Source organism: Spinacia oleracea, chromosome 6, assembly GCF_020520425.1.
Source record: "Spinacia oleracea cultivar Varoflay chromosome 6, BTI_SOV_V1, whole genome shotgun sequence".
NCBI lineage: Eukaryota > Viridiplantae > Streptophyta > Magnoliopsida > Caryophyllales > Amaranthaceae > Spinacia > Spinacia oleracea.
This window is the reverse complement of record NC_079492.1, coordinates 122,849,095-122,862,571: the sequence shown is the minus strand read 5'-3', so window position 1 is coordinate 122,862,571 and position 13,477 is coordinate 122,849,095. Positions and strand designations below refer to the sequence as shown.

The following is a 13,477-nucleotide window of genomic DNA, read 5'->3' as shown; positions in this document are numbered from 1 at the left end:
CAGCATACAAAACCAAAAATAGCTCCCAACTGTATCAGTATCTTTCGTAAGTAGTTGCCAAGAGAATCAATTTCATATCACTATTCTTACACCTGCAAGAACTTCTGACTAGACCTGTCAAAAATCGACCCGACCCGAAAACCGACCCGAACCCGACCCGAAAATAATGGGTCCAGAAATAGATTTTGTGACCCGTAACCCGATTTTATCCGAACCCGAGCAACCCGAAATGTAATGAGTCAAAACCCGACCGAACCCGTTTAGGACCCGACCGATTGAAAATCATTGTATTTATACTAAAAAATGAGATTATGAGAAAATTAAAGCATAATAAACAGGTTGTTTTTACTATTGTTGTGTGTAATATAATTTTAATTTGAATTATACGCCATTATATGGTTGAATTTGACTAAATATAAACTTGTGTAAGAAAATTTGTTAATTTTTGCTCATATTTTGTATATTTATTACCTAAATTAATGAAAATATAATGCGCGTTTTAAAATCTCTCAACCCGTGGGTCGACCCGAACCCGAAAGTTCTGGGTCTTGAACAAGCATTTATAAACCCGAAAGTGACCGACCCGATTCAACCCGAACCCAAAAATAATTTTTTACAATCCGACCCGACCGACCCGTTTGACAGGTCTACTTCTGACACAATGGAGTGACTCAGACTTGATCTTGTTAGTGATACAGTCTACAGTCTCTCATTTCTCTGAATCCATAAACTACAGTCTCAGCAAACATGGTTCAGTAATTTCTTACATTCTGATGGCCTGCTGAAACTCCCCCTCCAAATTCATAGCCCAAGAATTTGTTACCAAACTGCAGCAGAATAAGGGCTTAGAAAGACAAGATGTTGATTTCTCTCAACCACTCCCCCAGGCCCCCGTACAACCAATGAATTACCCCAGCTCAGAAGCCTTTCCTTAGGGCTTGCAAAATAGTATAATCTTCTCCAACTTACTTTCTTAAAGGGGCGCCACACACCTTGATACATTTCTTTGATAGCGAAACCCTTTCTGCTTCGGAAAGATGACCCGGCTCCCAGTTGAACAATAAGTTCTCTGCATGGATACTAAATAGGACAACTTAACAAGCTGAAGTCTGTCTGCGTCGGGGAGATTTTTGACCACTCATGATGACACAATGTGCATAAAATTATCCAATAAGGGTTTGCATGGACCAGCTACTTTCTGCTATACTCTGGGATGCCCAGCCGCCCAGGTATCTAAAAGGGAGATCACCTTTAGAAACACCCAGAATAATCAGCGATTCAGCTTGCGAAGCCTCAGACACGCCAACACTATAATAGGTTTATATTTTTTCAAAATTAGTTTCCAAACCAAAAGCTTTGGGAAACTGAGAGAAGGCACTGAAAAGTATCTGACATTTCTGTTAAAACTTCATATCAATCTATATTTGGTGTTACGTTATAACCTTGTTCCTCACATTAGTGTTCTGTAATAATAGCGTAAATTTGGTTTTCGTTGTTGTAAACGAACACTATGCTAACTTTGATGTTCTACCAATACCACATTTTTACTTAAGGTGCATGTCCAGTTGTCTTTGAATCACTAATATCTTTTTTATACACAACAACTTCACAAGTTTTCAATTAATATTTAGATTTTTCACTGTATGGGCAGAAAAATTATCAGATTAAAGAACTATATCAGAGGACAAGACACCGTTGATACAGTTGGTCATGGTACATTGGTACGCACACAGCTTCAACAGCTGCTGGGTGCAGGGTGAGAAATACCAATTATTTTGGCTTTGCTAAAGGCACTGCTAGAGGAGCTGTTCCCTCCTCAAAAATAGCAGTGTATAAGGTATGCAGCCAACTCGGTTGTTCTGATGAAGATATTCTTGCCGCGTTTGATGATGCCATCGACGACGGGGTGGACATTTTGAGTCTTTCCATCGGGGGTGGAGTTGCCCATCCTTTTGAGCAGGATAGCATAGCCTTTGGGGCATTTCATGCTTTTCAGAAGGGTATTTTAACGGTCCAATCAGCAGGCAACCGTGGTAATCCGTTCTGTTGTATCTAGTGTGGCCCCTTGGGTTTTGAGTGTTGGTGCAAGCTCAACTGATCGGCACATATTAGATCAAGTAGTGCTGGGAAATCAGCAAATATTAGTTGTATGTATCTCTTACACACTAATTTATTTGAAATTTCCAAGATTCTTTCTTATGCATTTGAACGCTAATATGTTCTTATTTCCCCCTCAAAACAGGGTTTCTCGATTAACAACTTCAAACCCCCCAAGCAGATGCTCCCGTTGCTTTATGGAAAAGGGCGGACCGCTACATGTGATGAGGACGAGGCGAGGTCGTGCTATCCAGGATGCTTGAATAGCACCATCGTCAAAGGGAAGATAGTAGTTTGTGATGATCCAGATGGAAAATCGGAGGCTCGTTATGCAGGTGCTATTGGGGTATTGACTCCCATTCGTGTCGAGATTTCAGTTGTCACTAATCATCCTTGGATAGGACTAAATTCTCAAGCTTTGGAAACATTGATTTCATACTTGAATTCAACAAGGTATGCCTTGTTGCATGCATTGTTTTTTTGGTTTTTCCTTTTACTAAGGTCCCTTATGTCTTCCGTTCCCAGCTCTCAGCAGGCAAAAATTCTAGAAAGTTAGGAGATTAGGAACACTGGTGCACCTCTTGTTGCACCCTACTCGTCAAGAGGACCAAACAGTATAGCTCCGAGCATCCTTAAGGTTGGGGGTTCTTATTCACATCAAATTTGTTTGTTTTTCTTAAATAGTGTTATCGGTGTGTTCTAACCAAAATTTTCCCTGTGAATTACAGCCTGACATCGTTGCTCCTGGGACTGAGATATTGGCTGCATACCTGTCTCAAAATTCTACCCCCTTCTTCATACAATCAGGAACCTCAATGTCTTGTCCTCATGTATCTGGTGCAGCTGCTTATGTCAAAGCAATGCACACAGATTGGTCTCCAGCAGCTTTGAAGTCATCTTTAATGACTACAGGTCAGATATAAGTCATGTATGATAGTATGATAGTTATCTAATTATGCTTCCCGTATAAAAAATTTACTCTGTATATGATTATTTGATTATTCTTACAGCCACCGGCCGCTTTGAGCCCTTCTAAAAACCCTGAAGCTGAGTTTGCTTATGGGACTGGGCTACTCAATCCTGTGCAGGCAACAAATCCAGGACTTGTTTATGAAGTGAGCGAGGAAGACTATTTGTTGTTTTTGTGCCAATCTGGATACAAAAAGGAGCAAATAACTCTTATTTCGGGGAACGCCAGTTTTTTCTGCCCAGAAGAGAGGGAGGGAAGTTCAACTGATGTTAACTATCCTGCAATGGTAGCTATGGTGGATTCTCAAAAGCCTTTTAATGTGTCATTCAAGAGATCGGTCACCAATTTCGGAGATGCTGGGACTACCTACAATGTTCGAGTTGCATCAGCCAAGAATATGGAGGTGACGGTGATCCCGAATTCACTAACTTTCGAAGCTGTGAAAGAAACAAAATCGTTTCTAGTCAATGTTGTCGGCAAAGGGTTGTCTTCTGGTTTCCAGCTCTCTTGATCACTTATCTGGTTCGATGGAATTCATAAAGTTAGGTCTCCCATCGTGATATATACACTAAGGGCATGCTTGGATTGAGGGCAATGCATTAAGGGGGCAATAAAAGTCAAACTAAAAAAAAAAGGTAATTGAAGGTGATGATGCGGGGATGAAGTGGTGGAAAAGAGAACAAGATAGAGTTGGCAAGAAGAAAATTAAAGGAAAGGGGAATAAATACCCTCATTATGGGGGGAATAGTTACCCACCATCCCACTAGGGTGATTATTACCCACATTTGGGGGTAATAACTTCCCCCTTCCTCCCTTCTCCTCACAACACCACCACTACCACAACTTCTCATCACAATACCACCACACCTTTCTCCTTGCAACCACCTCAATTCACCTTCATTATCCTTTTATTATGGTGGTTTGACTTTTGTTACCCCCATAATCCGTTAAACCCAATCCAAGCATGCCCTAATAGAATACCATTAGCTGATTTAGATGTCGAAACTGGTTTTGCATTAACTATTGAAAACAATGATGTACCTAAATTTATGTTAGATTGGTAACATCTGGTTCCCTTAGCTTCTGCAGATGTGCCTGGTATGGCATGTATTGTCTGTGATAAATTTTGCTCACAAATGTTAATATCATAATTTACCAAAGGATGCAGGGGTTGATGATGCTGATGCTGCAACTTCTAATAATACCTTTAATGGAGGTGTGAAGGTGAATGAAGAGTTATTCAGAGATCACCAAATTAGTGAATAATAACTTTGGTCACATCATCTGTTGGTTTCTCTTTTAAGCATTTGGTTACAGAGTTGAGCTTCCACAGTCTGCTTCAGGGTATTTATTATATTACTAATTGAGTCTTATTTTTTGACGTAAGTGAAACCTTTAATTGTGTGATTGATTAAATAGAAAGGTCCAAAAGGATATTGTTTTTTTATTGGAAAACATTCAGTAGTCTGCTTTGTTCTTAGAAGCATTCTCCACTCAAGGACATTAATATAACCTGTTCTTGCATTGTATGCTGATCAACAATTTCTTTCAAGGAAGTGATGCTGTTTTTTTCTTTCTACATTATGACGTGTTCTGTGAATTTCTCTTGTTTTTGGTGTCCATGACAGGCCATCTCTTTGTAATGATCTCTGTGCAATTGTTGTCCTGCTTCTGAAGATGATTTTGTTTGATGTCAGTGATATTATCAATATGTAACCGCTATACAATTACCTTTGCAGGTTGATCGACTTTTTGGACTTTTCATCGGTCAAGAAACTGTAAACATACGGGTCTGTCTTCTCAGCTGCTTTTCCTGATTTCCTGTTTGCAAACTCCAGTGTTTTGTGTCCAACAGTCATGTTTTTCATCGATTTACTGAACATGTGAGGTAACATTGACAATCTTTTTCTGTATCATTCTCCGGAAAATGTCCCATACATAATATTATAGTTCAATTGGTGTGCTGTTAGTGGCTACTTCATCTCTTTTGCCCAATGCTTTTCAATGCATCTTTTCGATTCCCTTGAAAAAAATGTTTTCAGGAGTGTTGTTTTCAGAGTCAATGTTATGTTTCAACAAGTTTCTGTTTCATGGTGAATCTCACAAGATCTTCGATCTTTGGTGTTTGTCTCAGTAATGTGATTACCATCTTTGGTTGTTTCAGCAGTCTGGTGCATCTTATGATGTGTGTTTAAAGCTTTGCTCCTCATCTGTGCGTATGATGACAGATGATTGCATGTGTAAAATCTATACAACTGAATTAATCCTTATGCTGAACTTTCCTTTTATTTTTTCTCTTCCTTACAGACATATTTTCCTCAAATGCAGTTGGGGATTGGGAAAGAGAAGGTGATTTTCATTATACATGCTGTTGAAAGATATGGCAGTCTTTGTGCATGGTTTTAGTAAATATTTTGGACTTGCTAGTTATATTCTCCAACTTGGTTTGTGGTATGTTTTGTATTGATTATTGTGTATAACTGGCAGTCAAAAGGAAGTAGTCATACAAATTTGATTTCGCTTAATTCCTTGACTAATATCCCACCAGCCTCTTGCTTGGAACATTGTTTTAGCTCAATATCTTCTTTCTTTAGGGGTTTTGGCTGCATGGTTGTGTGATCCTTGCAAGCCGAGTTGATAATCTTAGAACTTAGAAGTGTAGGAAACTTTTGGCAACTTATTTTTGAGGCATCAACAGATAATTCATCTGAATAAGATATTTGGCAAAAGCAACTCTACTTCCCTTAAATTTATAAGAATATCAGTCCCTCCTTGAGTCCTTGTACTTGCTTTTATGGGATATAGTTGTGTACATTTGACCTGCTCCCCCTAATATCCTATAGGTGGGAGCCTTATAGAAGGTTTTGTGGCAATTCATGGAATCGTTGTATGTATGAAAAGTAGAACTAGACAGTCATGACTCATGACTCATGAGTCATAGCCAAGAATGTCACATATACTCTAGTTTCATGTATTTTTCATTATTTGATGGAAGTTCTCAAGCAACTCTCCCAAAATCCACTTGATATGTTATTTTAATTTGATTCTGCACCCGACCCCCCCTTACCCTGCTTCTTGCCGGAGCCTCTTTGAGGCAATGGGGTAATGATAATGATGCTGAATCTGCTCCTTTTTATAGAAAAAAAAAACATGCACAATTCTATGTTGTTTGGACACTTTTGTCTTTAATGATTGTTCACTGATTTGCTATAGAAAATTCAGTGATTGTTGATTCTTGCTATTTTTCCGGTTCAGATAGCTGAGAGATTATCTGTTGAACTCAGAAATGCAACAGCATTCCTTGCAGGCCACAGTTAGTGTACATCTGTTAATTGCTCTTTGAAAGGCCTTCAATATTTATTTTATAATCTTCTAATCCCTTGAAGAGTTGAAGTATGGTTTCGCATAAGTTTATGTAAGATTGATATTTCTATCTTCCTTATCACAGCTTGCATTTTGTCGAGGTAACCTTCTGTTGTGCTATAGGTAGAGGTGTCAAAAGCTGACCCGACCCGAAAACATCACCTGGTTCGAACTCTAACCGAACTGGTTTGACCCGGAAAATTCAGGACCCAAACTCGATCTTTAACCGATTGGACTCTACCCGACATCCGTTTCACCCGATCTGAACTCTACCCGTAACCAGTTTGATCCGACTCGAACTTCACCTGTCACCGCTTGGATTTCACCCAAACTCCACCCGACACCGGTTTGACCCGACCATAACTTCACCGGACACCGATTTTACCCGATAAATATCTGATTTGACCCGATTTGGTTTGACCCGAATTGTTATCTAATCGACACCGGTTTGACCCGACCTAAACTCCACCCGACACCTATTTGACCCGATTTGATTTCACCCGAACAATTACTAACCAAACTAGTATTGAACCATCATGGTTTTAACCTAATCTATATCCGACCCACTTAATTTTAACTTCAAATTTTTTATTACTCAAATTCATGTATTTATTTATTTTTACTTAACAACCTATTTTCCCTTTCTAATTCAAAATAGAATATTGAATTGATAATCTAATTTAGTTAACTTCACTTTTCTTTACTTATAAAGTACTTAGAACGTTATAATTACTTTATTAAATTCTATGTTTACTATCCATAAATGTAAATATGAAGTATAAATTTGCACAGTTTATATTTAGCACTCTGATTACATGGTATATCATAATATATTAAGGTAGATACAATGTATACAGCTTGACTGCTACAAAATTGTCATTGACTCAGGCTTATATTGTTTTTAAAACTTGGTGTATATTGCATCAAGTATTTTTATACAAGCTTTATCAACTAGTAGTATTATTTAGTAATATTAAATAAATTTAAAATTAAGTAATTGTTAACCTATTAACTTTACTAATTAAAAGGATATGTACTAAATGAGAGTTGTTATTATAATTCTTAAATGCAAATAGAAACTACAGTATTCAGAACAGCGTCCATTATTCTTAAACTAGCTCCATAATTACAAAATACTGGATTCGTTGTTAATTGTGATTACAAATTGATCCGGAATCATAAAATCATTAACCACAAAAATGCTCGCTCAACAATTGACAACGAACCGGGAACATTCGAGATTAATTGACGGCTTGCTTGCAAATTTTTAATGGGTTTTTTGGGTTTCTATGGCTAATCAACAGGAGGAATATTAAGGGGGTTTCGGTGTTGTCTGATGGGGTATTCGGACGACGCATATGGTAGGCGGTCGTCAATAGCGCTGGTTGGTGGGGTTTGGAGGTCCGAAAAGCAGAGAAGGGAAGAGCAGCTTGAAAAAGAGGGAGGGAGGGAGAGAAGAGGAGTGGGAGGCGGGTAGGTTGAGGGTAAAGGGTTTTAAGGAGTAAGTTTTTATAGTAAGGTCACGATCTGTGTATTGGGGGTGATTTGTTGAGAGCCGTTGATTTTGTTTAATCAACTGTGTGATTTTCATTGAAGAGAGTTGTGTGGATTATGTTTTCTCTTTGCGACTTTGAAAATTAATAAAGCATCCTTTTGGTTCAATTTAATTCGTAAATATTAATTTGTCAAACTAAAACTTTTTTTTTTTGTGTTAGCACTCGGTTTATCTTTAGGGTTAATCCGGATTCGGGGCAAGTTATGGGTGGATAGGTTCCAGTCCCCTCGCAATTGTTGTTGCGGGGGATCGAACACGAGTTCTCCCTACCATGTGAAAAGGGTAGGCAATACAGTAGCTCACCATGTGGAAAGGTGGGATACTAGTAGTAGTTCGGAAGTAATTTGTATGAACTTAAATGAACTTATCTGAACTTGACTAAACTTATCTGAACTTATTAAAACTTATTTTGTCTGAAATAAACTAATTTGTGTGTGAAAACGTCTGAACAAAACTTATTTATGCTGAACTTATATTATCTGAACTTAAGTGAACTTATCTAAACTTATTTTGTCTGAAATAAGTCAAAACAAGTCCAAAAGAACAGTGCCTAGATGTGGTCAACGGGTTGTATTTGGTTTCAAACCTAATACAGATCGGAATATAATAATTACATATTGGTTCTTATTACGTATTGTATTGTTGGATACTTATAGTCTTATACGAGTATAAGTTATATGAAGTGCTCTATAGAATATATATTTCGTATTAATTAGTCGTTCAACACATTGATCTCTAATGATATATATAGTCAACTAAAAGAGATCTCATAGATTACGTCCCTGCATGTGTCTCATTATAATGTTATCAGATCCAATTAACTATTTACAGTTAAGTACTTTGTATACTAGTAATAATTGACCAATGTTTAATGATATAATCCAACTCCTAATAGTTATTTCCGCCTAGTTGTTATACTTTCAATTCTTACACTTGTAGAGTACGTTAATGTCTTGTGAATTTTGCGTTCTTATATGTCATTATGATCGTTAACACTCGACATATTGGTCGTGTTTGGTTTCCTGTCGACTGATACAATCTCATAGATTTATTGTTTCATACTTTAATGTACTCGATATAGCGTTATCAGTTTCAATTACCTATTTCTTGTTAATCAAGTACTTGTATACATGTAATAATCATTAAATGTCTAATGATATGATCAAATTCATGATATAAAAATGAATACTATGTTCTTTAAACCTGTTAGGACTACTAGTAAATTGAAGAATTGTTGTGATAAGTTATACGGAGTAGTTGTTTAACTACATTTGGAGTATATATTATGATGTATGTTCTTATACACTATAATCGTTATTATTTAGTAAGTTGAATTTCGTGTTAACTTAAAGAGTTATATTCTTAATTTCTTATAGATTTACATATATTGTATATCTATTATTTACATATGGTTCTCGTTATATAATCATTAATCATCTAATAACTTAAAACAAATATTGATATAAAATTATAACGATGTTGTAGTTTAGTAAATTTAAAATACTCGTAAATACGTAGATTAATAACTTGTCTAATTAGAAATAGAATGGAAAAAGTAATCGATAATGACTTGAAAAGATCTAGAATGAAATCGATTCAACCCGAGACCTAACTGAAATGACCCGAACCGATATCGAACTGGTACTGAATTAACCTGAACTGAAATGACCCGAGTCAAAGTCTACCCGACCCAAAGTTACCCGACCCGGGTTTGACCCGACAAATCCCGTTTAGAACCCGACCCGGGAACACCGGGTCCGTTTTTTACCCGAATCGAACTTGAACCGACCCGAAATTTACCCGGACCCGACAACAATTGACCTGAATTGACCCGAACCGAATAGACCCGACCCAAACCCGATCTGATCCCGATAACTTTTGATCCGAACTTGACCCGAACCGAATAGACCCGAACTGTCATGGGTCAACCCATAACCCATCCGGTGACCCGATTTGACACCTCTAGCTATAGGTGGACATTCCTGTATGTATCTGTATGACTGTATTCATGTGCAGTAAAATGTATCTGATACTTGAACGCCTGCTATTGAGAGGTTATTACATAGTCCACAAGGTTTGATAAAGGTATTGTATCTTACATTATTATAGCAAGTAATGCTTCAGGTAGTGTGGGAATCATATGACTGATTGTGATGCCTATGAACTCAGTAAACCTAAAATTTTTGTGCAATAATCGAATTATCAATCTTTTCAACCATAAATAAAAACAAAGCAAAATATTTTATTTTTATTATTTAAATTATCATAATCTTAATATTATTAACTCAATCACTCTCAATTAGCTTCACGAAGTAGACTAGTCGTTAAACTTTTATAAGAACATGCACATTTTTGTTTTATGTTAACAAAAAGAAACACTTAAGCGATAACGAAAACAACTCATCATCAATATATTTAGTTCCGTATTAGGAAAAAAGTTATTGATATTATTAAAATACTCGCCGAGATGAATCAAACAATACATCACATAATTAAGTTTAAAATGACTTATAAAGAAAAAGAGTCCGGATCTTCTAGAGTTTTAATAAACCGAGTTGTATTTAAACCATACATTTTAAAATCAATGACTCATATTAGTGGTAATGGATTGAGGTGGATATTGATGAGAAAAACAGGACAAATTTTAGAAAGATAATATATGATTAATTGATTTTTCATCCAATGGTTGATATTGTTCAAACTCGACCTTATAGAGTTCCCAAATTAAGATTCTAAACAGAAAAAACATTAAGAAACAAAGGCAGTTCTACACGATTACACGAGAACTAAAACAATTAAAAGGAGTAATAAAATAGTATCTAAAAAATTGAACAACATTAGGTATAGAAGAGGAAATATTACAGATATTGGCAGCAAGACTCATATTGACAAGCAATGCAATCACAACATACACCATTGCGATTCTTGGAGAGGCCATTTTGTTTCCTGCTTGAGTTTCAATTGATTTGCATAAAGAAAAGGATTACCAATTCCCTCGTATTTATAGCCTGTAATTATTTTTATATTAGCAAACAATTTTACAAAATCACTACATTCAGTGGCGGAGCCAGGAATTTTTTTTTTGGGTGTCGGCAGTGACGTTCCCAGGATTTTTAGAGTATTGTATCGGGTGATCCTCCACAACACACAATATATTACTAAAAAAAAAGTATCGTCCTTAAATTAGTCAATATTAATATTACAATCATACAAAATTATTACAATTATTCTCTACGGTTTTCATATGTGTGGTGAAAACTGAAAAGAATAACTTAATTTAAGAGAGCGGGTTTTTAAATTCAAAATTCTAAGAAATCAGTTTTTTCTGAAGACTGCTCTCTTAAGATAATCCCCCTATAGTTATTCAAAATTCTAAGAGTTGTTTCTAAAGACTGTTCTCTTAGGTTTATCTCTATAGTATACTGATCTCTTACGTATGGAGCGGGTGTTTTTAATAACCTAAGAGATCGGTTCTCTATAATACCTGACCTCTTAGATCTCAGCTATAAATTTTTTCCGAAGTTTTTTTTTGGGGGGTCGGTGGACCTCCCATGCACCTACCTAGCTCCGCCACTGACTACATTAATGTTGGGAAAGATGCACGTACACAAATACAACGAAAGCAAAAATGTAATTCTACCTTTTCCGATTGTATTGTCAAATGGGAAAATCAACCAATCTCAAATTCTCAATATGTATGCAAACAACTCACAAACAAGGAAATAAAGCACACCCAATAATCTACGTGGAAACCCCAAGGCGGAAAAAAACCACGGGGACCGTCGGTGGGCACCACACCCACCCTTCGAGTAAACTGTACTGAAGGTCCCTAAATTTTGCCAAAAGGAGCAGTTAGGTCCCTCAAGTTTCAAAAGGAGCATTTAGGTCCCTCAAAATGGATGGAAAACGCTGCTTTTTGTTTTCCGTCACTAACGGCCGTTAAAATGAATATAATAATATTAAAAATTATTAAAATAAAAGGAGAATTAATATACACGTAGATTAATGATTGAAAACAGATGATTTTGATGAAAAGAAGCCTTTTCCAATTACTTAGAGGTTTCAACTTACTTTTTCAATGTGTACACGTGGAAACCTTCCAACTTCTCTCGTTTTTTCTGGTTCCTTCCTAATAATGTTTTGGCGGTAATTTTTTTACTGTTCCCAACCCTATTTCCCCCCTTTTCACTTCCTATTTATATGCCCCCCCCCCCAATTTTCACTCTCAGTTGTCTTTTTGCCATTTACTCACTCAAACACTTAAGAGAATTTGAAGTTATTACTCTGAGTTTTCTGCAAAAATGGGTTCTTGCGTATCAGGAAAGAGGACTGCTGATAAGTGGGAATGTCGCACCCCCAAGAGAACAAGAATTTCCAGATGGGACGAAGGTATTTTCATTCAATTTGTCGGTTTTTTCAATAAATGTTTGCAGTTGAGCCATGATAAATTAGGGCTTTTTTGTTAAGTAACTTTTTCCCAAAATTGGTGCATGCATTATCTTGATTGTGGTGTTTTATATGTTAATTTAAACAATCGTGGGCTGATTTCGCATAATTTTTCAATTGAAGTTGGAATTAGGGTTTCGTCCGTTTTTACTTTCCAATATTTAATTCGAATTAATGCTTGCATGTTCTTGAAAATGGTGTTTAATATGTTAAATTATACAATTGTTGCGTAATTTGGAATTAATTTAAACTAGATTTTGTAGTAATTAGGGTTTCACTTACTGTTTTTGATTCACTTAAATAAAAAACAGAGTTTGATTAATTCGAATTGATGATTGCATGTTCTTGAAAATGGTGTTTATTTAAACTATTGTTTCTTAATTTAGAAGTATTTTAATCTAGATTCTGTATAATAATTAGGGTTTACTTACTGTTTTATTGACTTTGGCCGTTACTTTGACTTTAGGAGACCTTGCTTTAAGGGAGGCACACCCCCTTTGCCATCATCAAGACATCCTCATCACCCAGATCTTCACCAAGCTGGACTGGGAGGGGCAGGCTGCTGTGCAGATGGTATGCAAGCAGTGGCGTAGGTGGGCCAAGTTGCGGTACCGCCTCCCATACCACTACCCTCAAGGATGCTACCGCGCGTGGCTGCGGGAGTGGGTGATCATGGACATCATTGACAATGATGGCCGTGACTTCCACGCCTGGATGGACAAGGACATGACCGTCTACTTTGACGGCTTCCCCCTCCTTTTCAAGGAGGAGGAGTAGCTGGTGGTGGAGGCCATGCAGGGGTGGGTGGTGGTGGCGCTAGTGGTGGCCCCTCTTTTGTCAAGCTTATGATGATCCAGCTTGTTTATAGCTTTTTTTATTTTTATTTTTCAAGGACAATTACATTACTACTGTCATTGCAAGTAGGTTTTTGTGAATGTGACAAATGTTGGTTTTTGGTATTTGTCACTGCTATGACAGTAGTTTATATCTAACCGTAGGCTTCTCCCTCAATAGTGGATTGAGGTTTGAAATGTTAGGGTTGAAGC

General features: G+C 36.9%; 1 protein-coding gene and 1 pseudogene across 1 annotated transcript; both read left to right on the top strand.

The window, feature by feature from the left end:
* The first annotated feature begins 1,182 nt into the window (after positions 1-1,182).
* On the top strand, positions 1,183-4,146 carry LOC110788865 (subtilisin-like protease SBT4.5; annotated as a pseudogene).
* Positions 4,147-12,181: 8,035 nt separating this feature from the next.
* Positions 12,182-13,254, top strand: LOC110788854 (uncharacterized). The gene is made up of 2 exons (XM_021993491.2): positions 12,182-12,374; positions 12,898-13,254. Exons 1-2 carry the CDS (start codon positions 12,287-12,289, stop codon positions 13,206-13,208), a joined length of 399 nt encoding a protein of 132 aa, XP_021849183.1. The 5' UTR covers positions 12,182-12,286; the 3' UTR covers positions 13,209-13,254.
* The last annotated feature ends 223 nt before the right edge of the window (positions 13,255-13,477 follow it).

Coding starts and splice junctions, on each gene's coding strand:
- LOC110788854 (XM_021993491.2), top strand. CDS start 12,287: ATGGGTTCTTGCGTATCAGGAAAGAGGACTGCTGATAAGTGGGAATGT. Junction 12,375..12,897: donor AATTTCCAGATGGGACGAAG/GTATTTTCATTC, acceptor CTTTGACTTTAG/GAGACCTTGCTTTAAGGGAG.